The sequence below is a fragment of the Thunnus maccoyii genome, chromosome 11 (genome assembly GCF_910596095.1).
Source record: "Thunnus maccoyii chromosome 11, fThuMac1.1, whole genome shotgun sequence".
Classification (NCBI taxonomy): domain Eukaryota; kingdom Metazoa; phylum Chordata; class Actinopteri; order Scombriformes; family Scombridae; genus Thunnus; species Thunnus maccoyii.
Window position 1 is genome coordinate 21,453,379 of NC_056543.1, and position 19,204 is coordinate 21,472,582.

At 37.9% G+C, this 19,204-nt stretch overlaps 2 protein-coding genes across 4 annotated transcripts; one reads left to right on the forward strand and one right to left on the reverse strand.

The window, feature by feature from the left end:
- Positions 1-438: 438 nt before the first annotated feature.
- On the reverse strand, positions 439-13,832 carry u2af1 (U2 small nuclear RNA auxiliary factor 1). Its single transcript, XM_042426659.1, has 9 exons — positions 13,714-13,832; positions 8,622-8,773; positions 6,839-6,926; positions 4,141-4,207; positions 3,763-3,812; positions 3,169-3,267; positions 2,912-3,045; positions 916-1,008; positions 439-765 (listed from the first exon to the last, which is right to left on the reverse strand). Exons 2-9 carry the CDS (start codon positions 8,663-8,665, stop codon positions 642-644), a joined length of 699 nt encoding a protein of 232 aa, XP_042282593.1. The 5' UTR covers positions 8,666-8,773; positions 13,714-13,832; the 3' UTR covers positions 439-641.
- On the forward strand, positions 12,906-19,150 carry gabpa (GA binding protein transcription factor subunit alpha). Of its 3 annotated transcripts, none has more exons than XM_042426655.1 (10): positions 12,906-13,286; positions 15,582-15,681; positions 15,776-15,920; positions 16,127-16,211; positions 16,361-16,585; positions 16,692-16,886; positions 17,061-17,117; positions 17,454-17,576; positions 18,016-18,208; positions 18,345-19,150. In XM_042426655.1, the coding sequence occupies exons 2-10, from the start codon at positions 15,605-15,607 to the stop codon at positions 18,565-18,567; spliced, it is 1,323 nt and encodes a 440-aa protein (XP_042282589.1). In that variant the 5' UTR covers positions 12,906-13,286; positions 15,582-15,604; the 3' UTR covers positions 18,568-19,150. The 3 variants fall into 3 exon arrangements, with proteins under 3 accessions (XP_042282589.1, XP_042282590.1, XP_042282592.1); XM_042426656.1 differs by lacking the exon at positions 12,906-13,286 and adding an exon at positions 13,337-13,510; XM_042426658.1 differs by lacking the exon at positions 12,906-13,286 and adding an exon at positions 13,569-13,667.
- The last annotated feature ends 54 nt before the right edge of the window (positions 19,151-19,204 follow it).

The window sequence follows — 19,204 nt, forward strand, 5'->3', positions numbered from 1 at the left end:
TTGAAGACCAGCAATGTCATTAGTTTAGTTTGATTTATTAGCACAAAGGAAGTGATAAAAACAAAAGTATATAAAAACAAACATAGCAAGGATTGTGCAGGAGAGATAAGAAACCCCAAAGGGCTTATAGTAAACCTCCCCTCTAGGACTTACAATTTATTCTAACACCATGGATATTTCTTTCCTTAACAACCATTGTTATCTGTATCAGGCAATATTATCAGACTGTTCATTTGAAAAAGTTACCTCTGCGCACTCAAAGGAGTTGGAAAAATAACAGATTACATGTTAGGTGTAACAATCATTGTGTCCATTTACCTCTTGCTGTTCTCCATGTGACTGAACAGGAGTAAGTAGCTCTAATATCAGAAAGCATTGACATCCTAACTTTGAGATTTATGCCGTGTAATGACGAGCGAGATTCACAAATCAGTCGTGTTAAGTAAAAATTTTAAATTTAATGAGGTGAAAGTCATTTCAGAAATCAAGAAAATACATGTTCATCAATGCTGTCACAGCTTCAAAATCAGGTACCTGTCAATTCGCCCTAGAATAGATCGGGAAAGGTACAAACTTAAAAAAAGAGTGGGGATGGATACAGGGATACAGGAATGGAAGGACAAGTAGTCATGGCTTGTGGTTTAGAACCGTCCTGAACGTTCTCTGTCTCTGGAGCGACGTCTCTCGTGGTCACGGCCGCCTCCTCGACCTCTGTCCCTTGAGCGAGATCGTCTCTCTCTCGATCGTGACCGAGACCTATGACGGCTACGGAAGTGAAGGAGGAGTGATTATGATTTGTTAAAAATTAATACTTCCAAACCTCGCCTGAGAAAGATGTTATAATCTGCAAAAACAAGTATTCATGTAGGTTTATTTAATTCTCCCTGAATGTAAAGGTGATGAATATGTTTGTACCTCTTCCTCCGGCGCCCGTAGAGCTCTCTTCTCAGTTCACGTGAGATGGGCTTCAGATGCATGAAGTTACAGAAGCCACCACGAGTACATTCCCTGCGGAGAGAGGGAAACTTCAATCAGTTAGAGCAGAGAAGAAAAGGACATAACAGAGGAGTCACACGCAAGTTTCACACAGCAGCTGCAACGGACAAATCTTTGGTGTGCTGATGTGGAGATTGAGCCATTTAAAACCAAAGACTTGCTACAAACTTACTTATAAACAGACTTTGAACAAAAGCTTTATGTTGGAATCTGTAAAACACTGAAAATATGACAACAATCAGTCACAAGAATTGATTTATTTTTAAGAAATTATTTAATCAAATGGATGAAAATAGAATTATAAAATACCCTCCTTTCATCGGGACTTAACTTTGGATAAAAGGCACCATTGTGTGACCCTATTTATCAATCTGTTGAGAACTTTTGATACTGTGGATCTGTGTCCTCAGTACTGGTCTCTCAGTTGAAGCTGTACAGTAGTTTATGAAATATTTAACTAGGCAGGACACTATGAGCCTCATGCAAGAACACTTTAAGATTCTTATCATATGTTGCTCTTACTTTTTTCTGTGAGGTTTGCGCGTGTTGTTGTTAAAAAAATCATATTTGCCAAATTGCAAAAACTTGTTGCTCATTTCAGCCTGATGAGTATCACCTGTTTGTGAGATTTAATCATTAGTATAATCAACGTCCTTTAAATTGCCTTAAAATTGCCGGTTCCACTCCATTTGTGTTCATTTACAATCTGCTTTTAATGTTGTTCAAGAAGGACAACATGAGCTAAAATTAGATCTAAATGCTGAAAAAGTAAAGTTGACAAATTCTAAGAAACAATGCACCTATCAGATGTCAATGCCATTCAGGGTGCTGAAAATTGTTAACATCTGGGTTTGTAAATGATAACTGCCTTTCTATCAAGCCTCGAAAACTGAAGCCAAGAATTTGCCTCAAAGGAAAAACAAACATTTCTTTCTGTTGTGGACCATGGATATTTTATTTACAAGCATGACTCTTCTCTATGTTTTACATATACTGTGGGGTCCAAAAGTCTGAGACCACATTGAAAATATTTTCAAGTTAACCTTGAAATAATCAGAAAGTTTGAGGATTCAAAAGTTATGACATGTAAAATGAAGAAGAAATATTTAAGATTCCGTACAATTTCTAGGCCAGCAATGAATTTAAGCAAATTTATAGCTTTGAACAACTTAACTCCTTTGTACAAAAGGTCAGATTTCCTTGAGTTGTATCCCTTCCATTGAAGCGTTCAGATGACACTGATCTGATCTTCTCATCAGAGGCTCGTTCAAGTAACTCAACTTGTTCATTTGTTATAAATGTGGCTGAGTCTCAAGTTTCCAGCAGATCATTTCTTTCTAAGTAGCATTGTGATAGTGGGAAACATGACATCAGGACTAAATGAAAGTATCAGAAGTCAAATTGTTATTCTAGACAAAGAGGGGCTTTCTCAGCATCAAATCATGGCTACACTAAAGGTTTCTAAGGGGGCAGTGCATGGAACTCTAAAACGCTTTGCAGAAACTGGATCAGTTGTATCTAAAGCATGATCAGGAAGACCAAAAGTGACCACACCATCAAAAGATCAATACATCAAACTTAGTTCCCTGAGAGACAGAAAAGCAATTTTATAACAGATACAGAATTTCCTGAATAAAGAAAACAAGACTCCAATCAGCAAAAGTACTGTCAAAAGAAGGCTGTGTTGTAGAGGTCTCAGAGGACGAGTAGCAGTTTCTAAACCACTTCTCAGGAGGGGAAAAAGGCCAAACGCTTGGCGTGGGCTAAGAAATACCAGCATTTCACAGTGGATGACTGGAAAAAATTAGTATTACATTGGAAACAAATGCACAGTAGAAGTATCTTAAGTGGTGGTCTCAGACTTTTGGACCCCACAGTAGTAAGTATATAAACTGTTCTATCATGTAGCACTCACCCCATTTCATACTGGCGACAGCAGGCTTCTCTAAAGTCTGTGACAGGAGAGAGTTCAGCATGGATGGGCTGCCCATTAAACCACCGATTATTCAGGTCTATCACAGCCTTCTCAGCGTCCTCTTCATAACGGAACTACAAAGAACCATCAAGAGACAGACAGAGTTTACTTGAAGAGAAAAATCAGACTCTGCATGCATATTAAAAACCAATGGCATTTCAGTAGCAGCAACATGAGGTTTTCAGGCCGACACCCACCTTCACATACACGTTTCCCACTAGGTGGTCCCCGAGGTTGTCACACACGTTCATTTCCTCCACCTCTCCGTACTTTTCTTCCATCTCTGTGAAAACCTCCTGAGAGGATGGCAGAGAAAAATGAAGTGTGACATCATGTAAATGAGTGTTTATTGCATATTGCAACGCTGACTTATAGCCCATTATCTAGATGTTGACAACTTCAACTTTTGATCAGATTTTGTGCATAAACGTGTAAATAATGCAGTTTTCTCAGAGACGATTGTTTTGAAAGTTAACTTACTGGAAATATGAACCTGGTGATAAGCTAATATAACTTTTGCTTCATGTGTTTATGGCAATGTGTGATACTGCAATTATAAAATCCAGGTCATATGGACTACACACCATTCAGTGCTCTTTACAACAATTCCTTGATATTTTAAAATAGAATATATTTAGAAGAATTCATCAACAGTTACATACTTTATATAGTTTTATCTGATCCTGTGGACGTGCTGTTAACATTAAAGAAAATGTAGCAGCTATAAACTGGTGTGGTTGTGGTTTGAGACCAGAACTACATGAGACAATCTTTCAAATGGCATGAAATACCTCAAAAAACTCGTCGTAGTGCTCCTGCATCTCCATGTCACTGATGGCACCTAGTGGTGATAAAAGAGAACGATAATAAGTGAAACAAACAAATAAACATGGATATAATTCATAAATTCTGCAACAAATTCTTGTTTGTTACACAAACTGAGACAAACTTTAATTCCAGACATGAAGGGCTGTTTCAATGATTAGCAACACATTTTGATTTAGTAAACTATTTGTTGATCAATGAAAACCTCTAAAGTGATTACAAATGACAAAACACGTTTAAAAATCTTCTGCTGCGTTCTTGTGGCAGTGAAAACATGAGCATGTAAACAGAGAAAATTACATTTTTGAGGACTAAAGATTCCTGTTAAGGGTTGAAACACTTACATGTCAGACCATCAGCAGACTGGGCACTGTTTTGAGGGTTCCTGTAAATGTTCAGGAGGGCAATTGTCTGAAACACAACATGTACATTTTTTTTTAGGATGATCTTGTTTTGATTAGGACCAGGTATCAACATCAGTACTTTTTTGATATTGACAAAAATGTGACAAATACAAACATAAGTCAATTCAATCACATTGAAAACTGTTTAATAACAATCATTAAAAGAAAATAAACTGTGAGGTACAGTTACAGATTTCAAATGCAACCACAGACCAAGAGACGTCAGAATTTGAAAATACCCTTTCAAGGATGCAAATTCCTGTTCTGACTGATCAAAGGTCAACTGTAACAATTTATTGACTATTGATAAGCAAGTATTGTCTGGGAGCAGCCTTCTACCCCAATGTGTTTTTATCACAATGGTTTCATCCGTGTCTTTGTCGTTGTAAACTGTCTATCAGTCCTATTGTTTGAATCTTTAACTATCACATAGATATCACTACTTCATTTGCATTTTATTCACAGCTTTATGTATAAATTAGTTAAGGCGACAGTTCTTTCTTCAGATTGTCAAACAGGTTCCCAACATCTTTTCAACACTGGAATTGCGGTGGCTGTGTGTTACAATTTCTGTACTTTTCCGAAACCGACACACCTACTTCCTGCAGTGATTGGCCAGGTGTGTGGATGTGAGAAAGTAGTCAAGGTTTGAACTTCTCTCTCTATCGCTCTTTTCATTCGTTACACAACTATTTCTGGCACCTTTCGTGTGAACAACCAAGTGCAGCACTGTGAATGTCTTCTAAGAGAGTCTGTCTGAAATGGTTATCCCCATGATCACCGTGTCTCGCCTGACACCCAAGTGTGGGTGTTCAAAGCAGCTATAAACATTTGCTTTTCAACGTGGTCAGACAACACATCGTTGGAACTAGTTCTTTTCTAGCATAACCTGGCCCTGTTGCCACACCTCTTCCATACAACCTTAAACTGTATTAGCTGATATCTACTTAGTGGAACACGAGTTCACTAGACACACTCTCCTTCCACGCATCTTCTGAAATATCAACCCCTGGTGCTTCACTTCAATATTTCCTCAGATTAACAACTAAATATTCAAGATGTTCATTAAAAGGATGTACCAACTTGGATATCAAATACCTGGAATTAGGTGACATTTTTAAAATATCAAGAGAGGATGCTGCTCTAAAATAATGTCAAATCTGTTAACAACAAAAAAATGTTGAAGATAATATTTTTCCTGTAAGGAATGATGCCAATCAAATCTTGAATTGTTTTAAGTCCCCTACCCTTCCACATAAAACACGTTGTATCAGAGTACGAAGATAAAAATGAAAGATTAAAGTAAGTATTAACTAAATCAGCTGGTTATCTGAGGGGCTTTTCTAATTTGGTTGAAGAGTTGTAAGGAATTTCTCACAGTGAAGCAAGGTCTTTGTGAAAGATTTACTTAGCTTTGAAACAAGACCAGGTCAAAACCTAGTATATGGCTGAACCGTGTATGGTCAATGTGTGAAACTGTGGCCAGTTTATTACTGGAATAGTCAGTGTGAATTCCTGGATATTAAATGTTCATCTGCATTTTTCTGTAGTGGTCCCAGTGATATTTGCTGGTAAAGTGTACTTAAATAGCATATCACATGACACGGTTAAGCAACATTTGAGTCAAAAAATAAAAAAAGGTTATAAAAGCAGAGGAAGAACAGTACTTTCCACTCATATCTTGGGATGTTTGATTTAGATGAGAACTTATTTTAATTCTAATTATAACTATTCTAATTATCTGTTAACTCCCCCTGCTCTGTCATCTGTTTCACTCTGCGGATGGCTCTAGTTTTTCACTTTGCATTGAGTGTTTTATCAGAGTGATGGTTATTTGTGGTGCTTTAACCGTGGTTCTCCCTGATATCTCTATGTACCTTTTTTCTGCCTCTTTTCCCATCGATCATGGAGGCTGCAGTTGAAATTGTAAATGAAAGTTTTGGGTGCAAATTCAGATGGCTTATCTCCACCCAGTTACCATCAAATCAAGCTCACCCCCACACTAAACTGATATAACAGCCTACATGATTAGCATTTTTACCAGCAAGACTCGTGTTTTAATGCTGTTGTTCATTGTTTGTGATGTGAAAATGTCAGAGAAATAAAAAAACTTGCACCCTGGTATTAGCTTCATTTATAAAATCCAAACGCACTACGGAGTGTCTCTCCTGCTGGCTGCTGACAGCGCTGTCAGCCGGAGGGTCAATCACACTGGACAGTAGAGGTGGACGCAGAGACGCTGGTACACGTCTGTTTAAAAAGGAGTTTAGCCGATGTCGCTACATTTAACATTGGAGCTGAGAGCGTCAGAGCAGGAAAAACAGTCACTCTGCATCGCGCTGCTGTCCTCTGCTTCCATCATCTAATGCCGACTCATTTTGAAAGAACAACGGCCATGAGGAAATTCCAACACTCAGACGGCCGACCAATGGTGAAATTCATCATTCAGTGAGTCAGTCACTCACTAACGGACAACTGCAGTTATAGGGCTGGCTTATAGAAACAAATCTCACCATAATTCCCATTAGACATTAGAAAAATATTGTTTTCTCTAATGTTTGGGTACTGATACTGAATAAGTACCATAATCTAGAAATTAAATGTCGGGACATTCGGGGACAAAAAAATATGATCTTACCTGGCTGAATGTTGGCTTATTGTGTAATCTGGAGCAGCGGTCTCCATGTCGGCAGGCACCAATTTTGAAATAAAAAGAGCAGTTCACCCTGCGGAAAAAGAGACAATAATGAGATGAGGAAAACAGGAAAACATACATATTCTCTGGAAAATCTCTCTGAAAATCCACATCTGAAGTCAATTCTTTCTCCAAATAGATGCAATTATCTCAACATAACCAATACATTTTTTCTCAAAAATGTTATGACTGAAACAAACTGCAGAAAATACTATTTCCACTGTCGGTTTGTTATGTGAGCCCGGAGCCTTGGTACACCAGAGTCTGAACTCTGGTAGGCTTACAAACATCTCCTCTGACAATGTTTCCTATTTTGATGTATACATCTAGATAAATATGCTGCCTGAAAGTAAACTGTAATGTTATTTCTCCATCATTTCAAGCTGTGCCATTTATGCAAGGCAATCGATAAATGTACCCACATTGTATCATTTATGCGTGACCATCATCTTGTCAGATGAAATAAGGATGAAAATATGATCTGACTTGAAGGAGGAGTCTAATTTTCCCTCCTACTGTAATTCATCCTACTGACCACTTTTCCTTGTTAGTTAACACTTAATCCAAACCTTATTTTTTTGGGTACCAACCGAGATATAAGCATTACATGTAGTATACTAGTATATGGTCAAGTATCAGATGCCTGGTCAGGTTCGTAATCTTGTTTACTAATCTTTGATCACTTTGTTCCTGAGGATTTTTCCAGGCTTTAGTTTTAGACCATTTTATTTCGACAAAGTTCTTTCATGGCTGCTTGTAGTAATATTGAATATCAGAAAATCCCAGTGCCCAGCCACGGCATAGTGCCCACTAATATTTATTATGTGATTTTGTAAAAAGTTAGGTGGGGCTAGTTAGAGCAAATTGTAAAAACAGAGAAATAATGTTTGCTTTGTGAAATATTCTTAACTCTTCTTCATCATTTAATCATCATCTAAAGGGAGAGGGGAGAAATACATATAATCATTATCACTATAAACGAGTGTAATATGGCAAGTACTCTGATAGCCTTATTAACTAAAGCTTTCAGTAAGTTTTAAGTTTATTTTTAGCTTTAATAGGGGCATGGCATGAACTGTTGCCTAGCAACAGGAAAGACTTTTGCTAGGAGAGAGAGACATTGGAATAAAATAGGTTTACAAAGTAGTAGGAGAATAACCACGTTACTGAATGAGACAAGCACCTGTTCTCACTCATTGCTATGAACTTTAAGATTACCACCGTGAGATCACACGGCTGGGGGACTGAGGTTTAAATATTTCAGGATTTGGGAACCAATTTGCTTTCCTTAATAACGCACTGATAAGTTAATTTCGAGCCCATATCGTTACGAGTCTTTGTTTAAATATTTCCATTGTAACAAAGGGTTTAAGAAAGTCGCTCTCCAACTACAGGATGAAAATGTAGTGAGAATATCACTTTGACTCTACTTTAATGAGTAAGGTAATTGTATTTTCATTCAGGAAAACTACCTGGACTGTTCCTTGTGACTACCCCAGCACTGTTCAGCACCCAGATGTTAACAGCAGCTAACGTGAGGTTAGCAACGGCGGCGCGGTATTTTACTGTTAGCTTGCTAGCATTAGGCGCTACAGCCACTGTATCACCTACACGCTGTAAACAACACATTTTTACATACACAGTGGCACTTGACAACGAGGGTTTTTGGAGAAAATGGTTAGCAACAATTGCTTAACAACAAATTTAATCAATATAAGCTACTTACTTATCTTTCTCTGTCCCAAAAATGGACGCCAGGTACTCCGCCATCTTGGCTGGTCTGTGTTCAACCACCGGCAGCTACGGCACACTTCCGTCCTGAATCCTTCACAATAAGAGCGTAATCTGTGCAGGCAGAACTGAATTTTTTCACACAACCTGCAAAAAATGTATATTACAAAAAGTTAATTAGCCACAGTGGTTTACTGAAGTAAAAGTAGCAATACTGCAATATAAAAAATACTTCTTTACAAGTAAAAGTCTTGAATTCAAAGTTAAAGATCCCCTCCAGACATGTTTTAGAACATATAAAAATCCTCTGTTGGAATAATAAATTGTGTCTGACATGTTTTTCCATACAAAATGTTCAGTTACCTTGTTAAAAATCCTTAAAATGGCATCTTCCCTTCTACCTCATTAAAATAAATCCAGAATCTATGAATATGCAAATATGTTTCATTTCAAAAAATTAAGCTGCTGGATACAAGATGTTTCCCACCTCACTGAAAGGTTCATTCTCAGTGTATGTGCACTGGAGGTTTCAAGTTTCCACATTACACTTGTGGAAATTATAAACTGGCCCTCGATGGCTCCAGACAAGTTGTGATGTCATAAATTATGCTTGTAGGCCCACCCCTTAAACTCAGATTTTAGGACAGGGATTAACAGGGAAACTTTCCTTCTTCAGTAGATGAATGTGAAAACAGCCTTCTAGTGTCAAACTCTGAACATACATCATTCTGCACAGTGAAGCTCAAACATCCAACTGAGGGAACAAGAAGAAAAACACATTTTTGACTGGAGGGGGACTTTAAGTAACAGTACAGAAGTATTAGTTGCTAAATTTACTTGAAGTATCAAAAGTAAAAGTATTCATTATGCAAAATGGCCTCACTCAATGATATATTGTTTATACATATACAGAAATAGAGTGTCTCTTGGAAGTTTTGATGTTTTTTGACTCACAACATGTAATCAAATTGAATTTACTATGGCTTTTAAAAATAAAAAAATCTGAAAACTAAGTTCTACAAAGTGATCTAAATTAATCAAATGTAAAAAGTATAATCTCTTTTATTTGTAAATCTAGATCGGAAAATGAACTATTAACTATAGCCATGAAATAAATGTAGTGGAGTAAAAAGTACAATATTTCCCTCTGCAATGAAGTGGAGTGGTATGAAGTTGCATTCAAAGGAAATATTAAAGTAAAGTACAAGTACCTCAAAATTGTACTTAAGTACAGTACTTGAGTAAATGTACTGTACCACTGATTAGGCACACCTGGTAAAGCTAATGAAATGAAATGCAATATCACTGCAATGAATGTTATCTTTGTGAAGCTATAATATAACACTGCATTATACATTAATACAATGTTTTAGTTGGCACTGTCACCAGCATTTGTTGATTGAATGCTGTTAGATTTTGAGTCTGTAGTTCATGGTGCTGTACTGGTTTGTGGTGTGTGTGTTAAAATACTCATGTTAGCCTATTGCATCTTAATATTGTCATTTAAACTGTAATTAATAATTGACCTTCAAAGTCAACCATCTCTTGTACAGGGGTTAGATTTTGAGACATGTTCACTGTACGAGTTGTAGAGTATTTATTATACATCAAAATTCACTCACTGGACTGTACTGTCCCCACACTGTCGTTTAAACTGTAATTAACTGTTATTCAAAAAAGAAAACTGTAGGACAAAAGTTAGCCCATACTGTACAATGGACTGCACTAGAATGAATGCACTACTAACACTAAATTCTTTCTCATATTTAATAGCTGTACATCATAACAACTGCAGGGTAGTGCTTTGTAGTTTTGTGTGGATTATGTTTTGGATGTAGACACATTATAATTGTGACACTGATTGTGATTGTTTTTTCTTTCTTGTTTTTATTGTTTATATTAAATTGTGTGCCCACACTGTGAACCAGTTTTACTCTGGGGTAATAATACAGTTAATGTATCTAATGTACTTCAGGCTAATCTGATAAATGGGGACATTTTGAATTTTGGGTGAATCAGTTATCCTCAAGATATTAAAAACAAATAAAGAAAAGGCTTAAAAAATAAAACTTCTGACTGGCAAGTTGTCAGTATTTTATGTGCAGTTATGTGTGCAATTAAAGTGTACAAGTAGTTTCTTTTACATATTTTATTTAGCTGAGTTTTTACATTATTTTGAAGGCAAGACATCCAAACCGGAAATTTTGGACAATATCGGCCATTTCCGCCTCGAGCGTGACTTTCGAAACAAGAGTTGATTTCATACACCACAGTCATATAATAATAATAATAATAATAATAATAATAATAATAATAATAATCATACATGTACTCATAACTATAATTGTAAATAAAATATAAATACATCATAAATTTCAATGTTATAATAACTTGAAAATGGAAATGTAAGCCACATTCCAAGGGGACTTGTCTGTTCAGTATTGATGCTATAGGTAGGTAGATAGATAGATAGATAGATAGATAGATAGATAGATAGATAGATAGATAGATCTAGCGGGGGGATGGTGGGGATTTCCCCCTCTGGTCTACATATCCCTGCCTCTGCTGAGTTAAATTTATCCCGCTCATAGTGATTTATGCTGCTTCACCCATTGACCTAATAAAATATCTAAAATAAAAATATGCTATTTAAAAAAAACTAAGTAGAGCACTGCAACATGAGAGCAGTTATTAGTGCAAACAATAAAATTAGAAATGGATTTTCACTGTCAGCGCTCTCGTGATAGTAGAGATGACATCGCGTCTAGGCTACGCAATGACGTAGTACATGGACCGTGAGCTACGTAAATGGACCAGGGGGTTGCCTCCTTCCCTGCTCAGAGAGAAGTCCGACATCAAAGCAGACTGTTTTCTTTGCCTATATTTTTTTTTACAATGACAGCACGTTGTACTGTTGCATGTTGTGATTATTTTTTATTCAGTATTGAAGTTTGATGCACATAGAGTTGAATTAAACAGTGACTTGCAAGAATGACATGAAGTGTTTTGTGACGTCTGGCCGAGTATCCACAGTACTGAAAGGAGCACTGGGGGATTCAATTCTGGCATGTTAAAATAACATTTAACCTTTTGTTTGATGTATATGATCACATCTCCTATATATCTATACCTTGACTGTAGAGGTTAAGGTAAGGGTTGGCATTAAAACAAGGTACTTTTGAACTGTTTACATTATCTTATGACCTTAATTTACCATTGTTATACTATAAAGACCACCAAGTGTGATTGTATATGAATGCAAATTTCTAAGAGCTAACTTTACCCTGTGTGGTCTGGGGAGCAGTGCTTAATCTGCATTAACACTTTCCAATTAAAGCATGGATTATACACATGGTTTCATCAGATCCAAATAATCTTACACAATATTGTGTATTTTACATAGTGATATAATTTTATCATGTTTAATAAAATAAAAAAGACTAATCCTGGTAATCCTCATGGAGTAATAATTTGACAAACAGGAAAAGAGAGCAGATGGATCTTATCCAGATAAAGTTTATTCCTTCCTTTTTCCGTTGCATTTGAGAAATTCCTATCAGCGAGCAAGAATGTAAAAAGAGAAACATGACAGCAGATCATTTACAAAATAACACTCATCACATCTTTAACCATTTGGTTTGTCCTTTGGATAATATTTCACAGCAGATTAACAGAAATGCAACAGAACCTACGTATGATTCAAATAGTTTCATCTGTATCACTGAACAACACTTTGGCAGTTTTCCCCTGTCTGTGAAAACAAACATGGTGCACCATAAATATAACCATCACATAGTTTTTACCAAACACATTTAAACACAAAGTACTACAAATTGCAAAACACGGCTAGATTAAGAACCAGGCAAATGGGGAACTGGCAAAGACCCCTGAAGGGTCCCTAAACGCACCATATTGCCTGTGTGGCAAATTACTGAAGTGGCAAGAGCCCTAAGGTGAGTCCTGTATTTTTACCCAATACTGAGGTTTTGTACAGGGGCCTGTGTCAAAATGTAGCCTTAACACTGTTAAAATATTATGGTTACATGGTGCACATTCCTTAGCAAAGGAACACTGAACACAGACTTGTTTCAAAAATTAATGCTCAATAGTTTCTTTCAAACTATTGTCATCTTTAAACACATCCTACTTACATTGAACTTCTCATTTCTGACTTCAATATCTTGGGACAAACACTAGGAGAATCAAAATCAAATCAAATCACTGATGAGGATGGAGGATATGCTACTCCGCATGTTAGTTACTTGGTGGGGAAACAAAAAAATGCAATTTTTTTGTTTAATTGACTAAGAAATGAAGAATGGGTGATCAGTTCCGTTTAACGCTGATGGGAAACCACGCATGCCTTCTTTATTATCACACCAAAGTTTAAACCGATGGACACGAGCACGTGTCCAAAAACAATTAATATAACAACACTCTAGTACACGATAAAAAATAAAGACAAGTGTAGCAAGTCATCTGTATTTCAATACAAGTTTTAGAGTAACTTCAGTCCTGCCGGTTAGTCTCCGCCCCTCCTCTCACTGAGTGTACTTCACCAAAAACTTGCATGAATCGACTCGACTGTGTGTGAATTTTGGCTGCTTATCTACCACAGTTGAACATTTTCCAAGATCTTCCGAGGCCTGACTTTTAAGAGGTATGGATATTTAGGAAAAAGACGTGTTTGTACTAAAGAAAAATGTACTAAAAGGCGGTCATCTTCATGGGATATATATTTGTCGTGCTTTGGGACTCTTCCCGCTATTTTGTCGCTCACTAGCTTAGCTTAGCTTAGCTGTTGTTGATGATTCCTGGTTAGCATTAGTGGGAGGAGGCCGCCGACATTTACAAACACACAGAGCTCACTTCAACTAAAGCCAGGTAAACGCCAGCTTCTACGGTTTAGTTATTTACCCCCGATGTGATCTAGAAAATAGAAACAGGAGAAACTCTTGTACCAGTTGAGTGTTAGCTGCGATGCTAACGGTATAGCTGCCTGCTGCCCTGCGCCGCTTCACCGTCCGGCTACAAACACACAGTGCGTATACATCCAGACACGATTAATACTGCTTTTTAGTCCTTACTTCTCCTTTTAGTTGCAGTCTGGTAAACCGAGAGTGTTGTTTCTGAGTATTAGCGCGGTCAGAGCTGCTCTGTAGTCTTATTTTTCTTCTAAAACTCGTGTCGTGTTACTATCACGGCTGCTCTCGGAAGTCTTAACAACGCAGTAAACCTTAGCCAGGATTTCCGGCTCCTTTCCATTTGCCCTATGCTGTTTTGTTTCCGTTTATTCTATTTCCGTTTTTAAAAGTTTCCTACGCGCAGAGTTAAAGTGCGATTTAACGTGAAATTGTTGAAGTTATGAAGCGCGACGCGTGTTTACGATAAATTTAAGGGTTGTTTAGCTCGTCGGTACCTCACGGTTGTGTAACGGGCTGCCTCGCCCCGACCCGTAACTGTTCACCAGTTTCAGTGCAGCGACACGTGTAGTCCGAGGCTTAAATCTGAGTTTTATGTGCTTTCCATAATGTGTAGTTATGTTTGGTCACTGTTTTTGGTGATTAATGGCCTAGCAGTTGGCCTTTAGACGCCAAAGCCTCGACTTCGAGTGGGCTAATGTTAGCAGCTGGAGCAGTCAGTGAACTGTCCCAGACGGCCAATGAGGAGTCGAGGCTGAGAGGCCTTTATCACTGCTGTCTCACATTCACACCAGTACACAGCTATTAAACACTGTACACACTGTTCAAAAGCTGAAGCTGCTATATGCTCTCTGTGTTATAATTGAGTCATTAGTTATTAAAACTACTTGGGTTCCAGTTACGGAATAAATAATAAGTACAACAACTTTTCTTGCAAGATAGCCAATGTGTCAGTGTTATTTAATAGTGACAATATAGTGTCGAAGTCTTATGTTTTTAATCTCTCTGGCATTATGAAAAGTCGAGCTGTACCAGTTAAGTCGACTAATGAATTAGCTGATCAACAGAAAATTAATCAGAAACTATTTTGATGATCAATTACTAATTTAAGCAATTTTTCAAGCCATAAATGCAGAACATTTGATGGCCCCAGTTTTTGAAATAATGAGAATTTGTTGCTTTTCTTGGTACATTTACATTACAATAAATTGAATATGTTGGGGTGTTGGAATACTGTTTTTATTTTTTGTTTGTTTTATTTAGTTTTTTAAAGACATCTAAGGACGTCACCTTGGACTCTAGGTTATTGTGATGCACATTTCTCACAGTTTTCTGATGTTTTATAGACCATATGATTAATCAAGAAAATAAAAGTCTGATTAATCAATAATTAAGATAATTGTTAGTTGTAGCCCTAATGAAAACAATATGATAAATCAAATTTAGAGTAAAACTATGGGCACCAATGACTCCTACATGTATGTAGTATGTTAAATTTTAGGACTATCTAATGAAAAGGGCTGCTTAAAGTTGACAGAGTTTATGCATGGCTAGACACAATGTTATTAACACCTCTACAATTCTACTAAATTTTAATAATCATTTATTTTTATTGATTGCTTAGGCTATAAAATGGTGAAAATCACAATTAAAACCCAGAGCCCAAGGTAGCCTCAGATCAGGTGTTTTTAAATTATCAATACTCAAAACCCCAGAAAAATTGAATTTACAATTACATAAAACAGAGAAAAGTGGCAAATCCTCACAGGTGAGAACCTGAAATGAGAGAATGTTTGACGTTTTTGATTCATAAATGATTCTTCAATTGTCAAAATTGTTGTCCCTTTGCTGGTGATCATTAAATTTGAACCATTGTATTAGATTATATAATGTTTTTAAAAAAGTGTAAATAACAGTGTAATTTTTCCTTTCTGATGTTTTGAGTCCCTTTTTAGTGATTTTTGATTAATAAGTTATGTTCAAATAAGTCACTGTAAAAACAGTTAAACACCTCTTTCATTACTTTCCTACAGCTTGGCTCTCTGTTGAAAAGACGATGTCTAAAAGTGAACCAGAGGAGATGATAGAGATCGAGATCGATGAACGGGAGAAACAGGGATGCCTGGAGGAAGGGTGAGGAAACATGTGAACTTGAATCACATACTGTTTTACTTGCAGCAGCTACACATTTACAAGTTCTTTCCCCTTTCTTCCTTTTTACTGGTAGTGTTGAGGAGCAGACCATCACTGCATCTGATCTGATCCAGCAAGACATTGACATCAACGAGCCAATCGGCAATTTGAAGAAGCTTTTGGAGCCTCGTATCCAACTGTCACTGGATGCATATGAGATCTGCTTGCAGGATATTCAGGTAACAACATACATAAATTAAAAAAAAAAAAAAAAAAAAGCATTTCAACATCTCTTCATGCTCTTCATGATTCGATGTAGAGACAAAAAACAGCACACAGGTGTGTTATGTGGGTCTGATAGGCAGGAGATCAGTCCTCCCTTGAACTGAAACATATATTGACTTCTCTCTCTGATTCAGCTCCTCTGTTGTGCTCTTCGTTTTAGTTGCACCCTGATCACAGCCTCTTCGATCAGGGAGTAAAGACAGATGGAACAGTGCAGCTCAGCATGCAGATTATAACCAAACCAGGTACTGATCTGACCAGAAACCGTAACAAAATCCATGTGAATTACTCAAAGCGTCCTTTGAAGGTCACTTATTTGCTGTTGGAGCGCAAATTCAAATTGCACATACACACATCGAGTGTACTCATTTGTCATGTGTTTGCTGTTGTCCAGGTGAGGAGAAGTTGAACATTTTGGAAATCGTGAAGCCGGTAGAGACAGTAGAGGTGGTGATTGATCCAGACGCAGCCGGAGAGGAGGCCACTCTGGTGGAAGAGGGACAACTCATTGCTGTGGAGAGATCCGCCCTGTCTGACGAGACCTCAGAGCAGGTTACACGCTGGGCTGCAGCACTTGAAGGCTACCGCAAAGAGCAGGTCCGCCTCGGCATACCATACGGTGAGAAGCACTTCATTAAAACACCTCACTGCGGGGAAAACAATCCTTAATATGGTGATATAATATGGTGTTTGTTAGTATATGAGGTTTCTTTCTCTCTCCTCAGACCCCGTTCTCTGGTCCGCTGACCAGGTGATCCACTGGGCTGTGTGGGTCATGAAGGAATTTAACATTGATGAGATGGAAATAGGCAGCATTCACATCCCAGGTCGAGACCTCTGCTCTTTCAGCCAGGAAGAGTTCCTTCAGAAAGTGCCCAACGGAGAGATACTCTGGAGTCACCTGGAGCTCCTACGCAAATGTAAGTCAGAGGTGTTTGTGTCCAGTATACACAATGTTAATGGTCGACAGTGTGTTTTTTAGAGGTAAACAGACGTACAGCGAGGAACAAAGTTGGATCAAGTTTGTACTAGGGAGAGTCAAATCTGAGTTCTGTACAGAGTTTATCCTGATCCCTTTTTTGTATTTATTTCAGATGTGTTGGCAAGCCAGGACCAGTCTGGAGGGGACGCTACTGTCACCATTGATCAACGTAAGTGTTCTAGTGAAAAATCTGTTAAAAGGGCAGGAAAAGGTTTTGAAAAGTGTTCCTCTTAACTCTGTGAGACCTGCAGACACTAAGCTATGAGCTGGATTTGGTTAGTCACAAGTTACTCTGGTTATCAAACAGTACACAGTGACTCCCTTTACTCGCCCACAGGGCAGCGAGGTTAAATAAAGTTACATTTGTGAGAGAGAATTTATCCTTTTCTTGCAGATCCACTTATAACATAGTTGACTAAATGTCTGTTTCACTAGTTATACACAAAGCAGTAGCAGTTCTGACCATTGATGTATGTATCTCTAAGTTTACTGTCCCTGTCTCCAGCTGTGCAGATAATCCCGGCTCAAGTCAGCACACCCACTGCGATCAAGGTATTGAAGCAGAACCGTGGTCCCAGAACGCCCCGTATTTCAGGAGAAGAACGCAGCTCACCTGGCAACCGCACAGGTAGCAAACACTACACACAAGGACTATTTTGTTTGTATTTTTATAAAGCTTCTTTAAGTGCTCTGTCTAGACAGTCTGAAAGCCGGATTGTGCACTAAATTTTAAACTTTACAATGCCGACTATTTGCCAGTAAAGTTGCTTTGCATACAGATGTGAAAATAGGTAAAGCAAATAATAGATTAGTCAGTCAACAGATAATTAATCAGCAACTATTTTTTATGTTTTTTTATTTGTGCCAAAAGTTTCTCAATTGTGATATAATCATTATAATAATATAATAAATGAAAATACTCCAAGCGCTACAAGTTTTGATTCTACATTCCTAGCGTTAGCTGTGACAGCAATAACATATTGTGGCGCAGTGTTTATCAAATGCAGCGCAATGTCTGTGACTACTTGTAAAACTTCAAACTGAATGCTGTGTGTCTCCGGTGCCAGGCAACAACGGACAGATCCAGTTGTGGCAGTTCCTGCTGGAGCTGCTGACAGACAAAGATTCAAGGGACTGCATCTCCTGGGTGGGCGAGGAGGGAGAGTTCAAACTCAACCAGCCTGAGCTTGTGGCACAAAAATGGGGCCAACGCAAGAACAAGCCAACGATGAACTACGAGAAACTCAGCAGAGCTCTCAGGTTTGTTTTGTCTGTTTGTTTGTTTTTTACATATTGTGATGGAGGTTTGGCGGATTGTCACAACATGTATATAATCAAGGTGATATTGGAAACACAACATCACTTGTTTCACATGACAATATCCTCTTTCATTTAGGTATTACTACGATGGAGATATGATCAGCAAAGTGCAGGGCAAGCGGTTTGTCTACAAATTTGTATGCGACCTGAGGACTCTGATTGGCTACAGTGCTGCTGAGCTCAACAACCTGGTGACTGAATGCGAACAGAAGAAACTGGCTCGCATGCAGATGCATGGCATTGCTCAGCCCATCACTACAGTGACCCTGGCCACCACTACACTTGACAAGGACAGTTGAAGGAGGCCGCATTTCAGCGCTCTCCATCCGCCGCAGGCAAAGTTTACTCTCCACCAATGATTGGAAATCAAAACAACTTTCTTCTGTTTGACTCAACTTTCTTCATTAGGCACAGAATGCAAAGCTGATCCGCGATCACTGTGGATTAACTTTGTCGTCTTTACAGTTTCAAGTTTCAAGTTAGACCCGGGCAGGTAAAGTTTTTGTTTTGTTTTGTTTTTTTTTGTTTTTTTTTTAAAGCTTTTCTTTAACTCTAACCAAGAGCAGACACGTGCTCAGGATGAGGGGGGCGAATGTGTGCGTGCGATTGCTGAGAAATGCTGTTGTTGTGTGAATGTGTCTGAATGCTTGAATGCGTGACTGAAAACCCAGATCGAAGCTTCGTGTAATATTTCCCTCGTCTGTAGTTTAGGTCGTTTCCACTGTATATACCGGTACTTCATGTTTTTGATAGCCACAAGGGCAAGTGTATTTTCATATTTTCCATTTATAGAGGACCTGTTTTGTATTTTATTTAGTGTTTGTTCCCTAAATTGTTGGACCCTTTTTGTCCACTAGGGGGAATAAAGTGGCAAGCATTTTTCTTAATGTCTCCTATTCAATCAATTTGCCTTTTTGAGATGTTAATATTTATGTT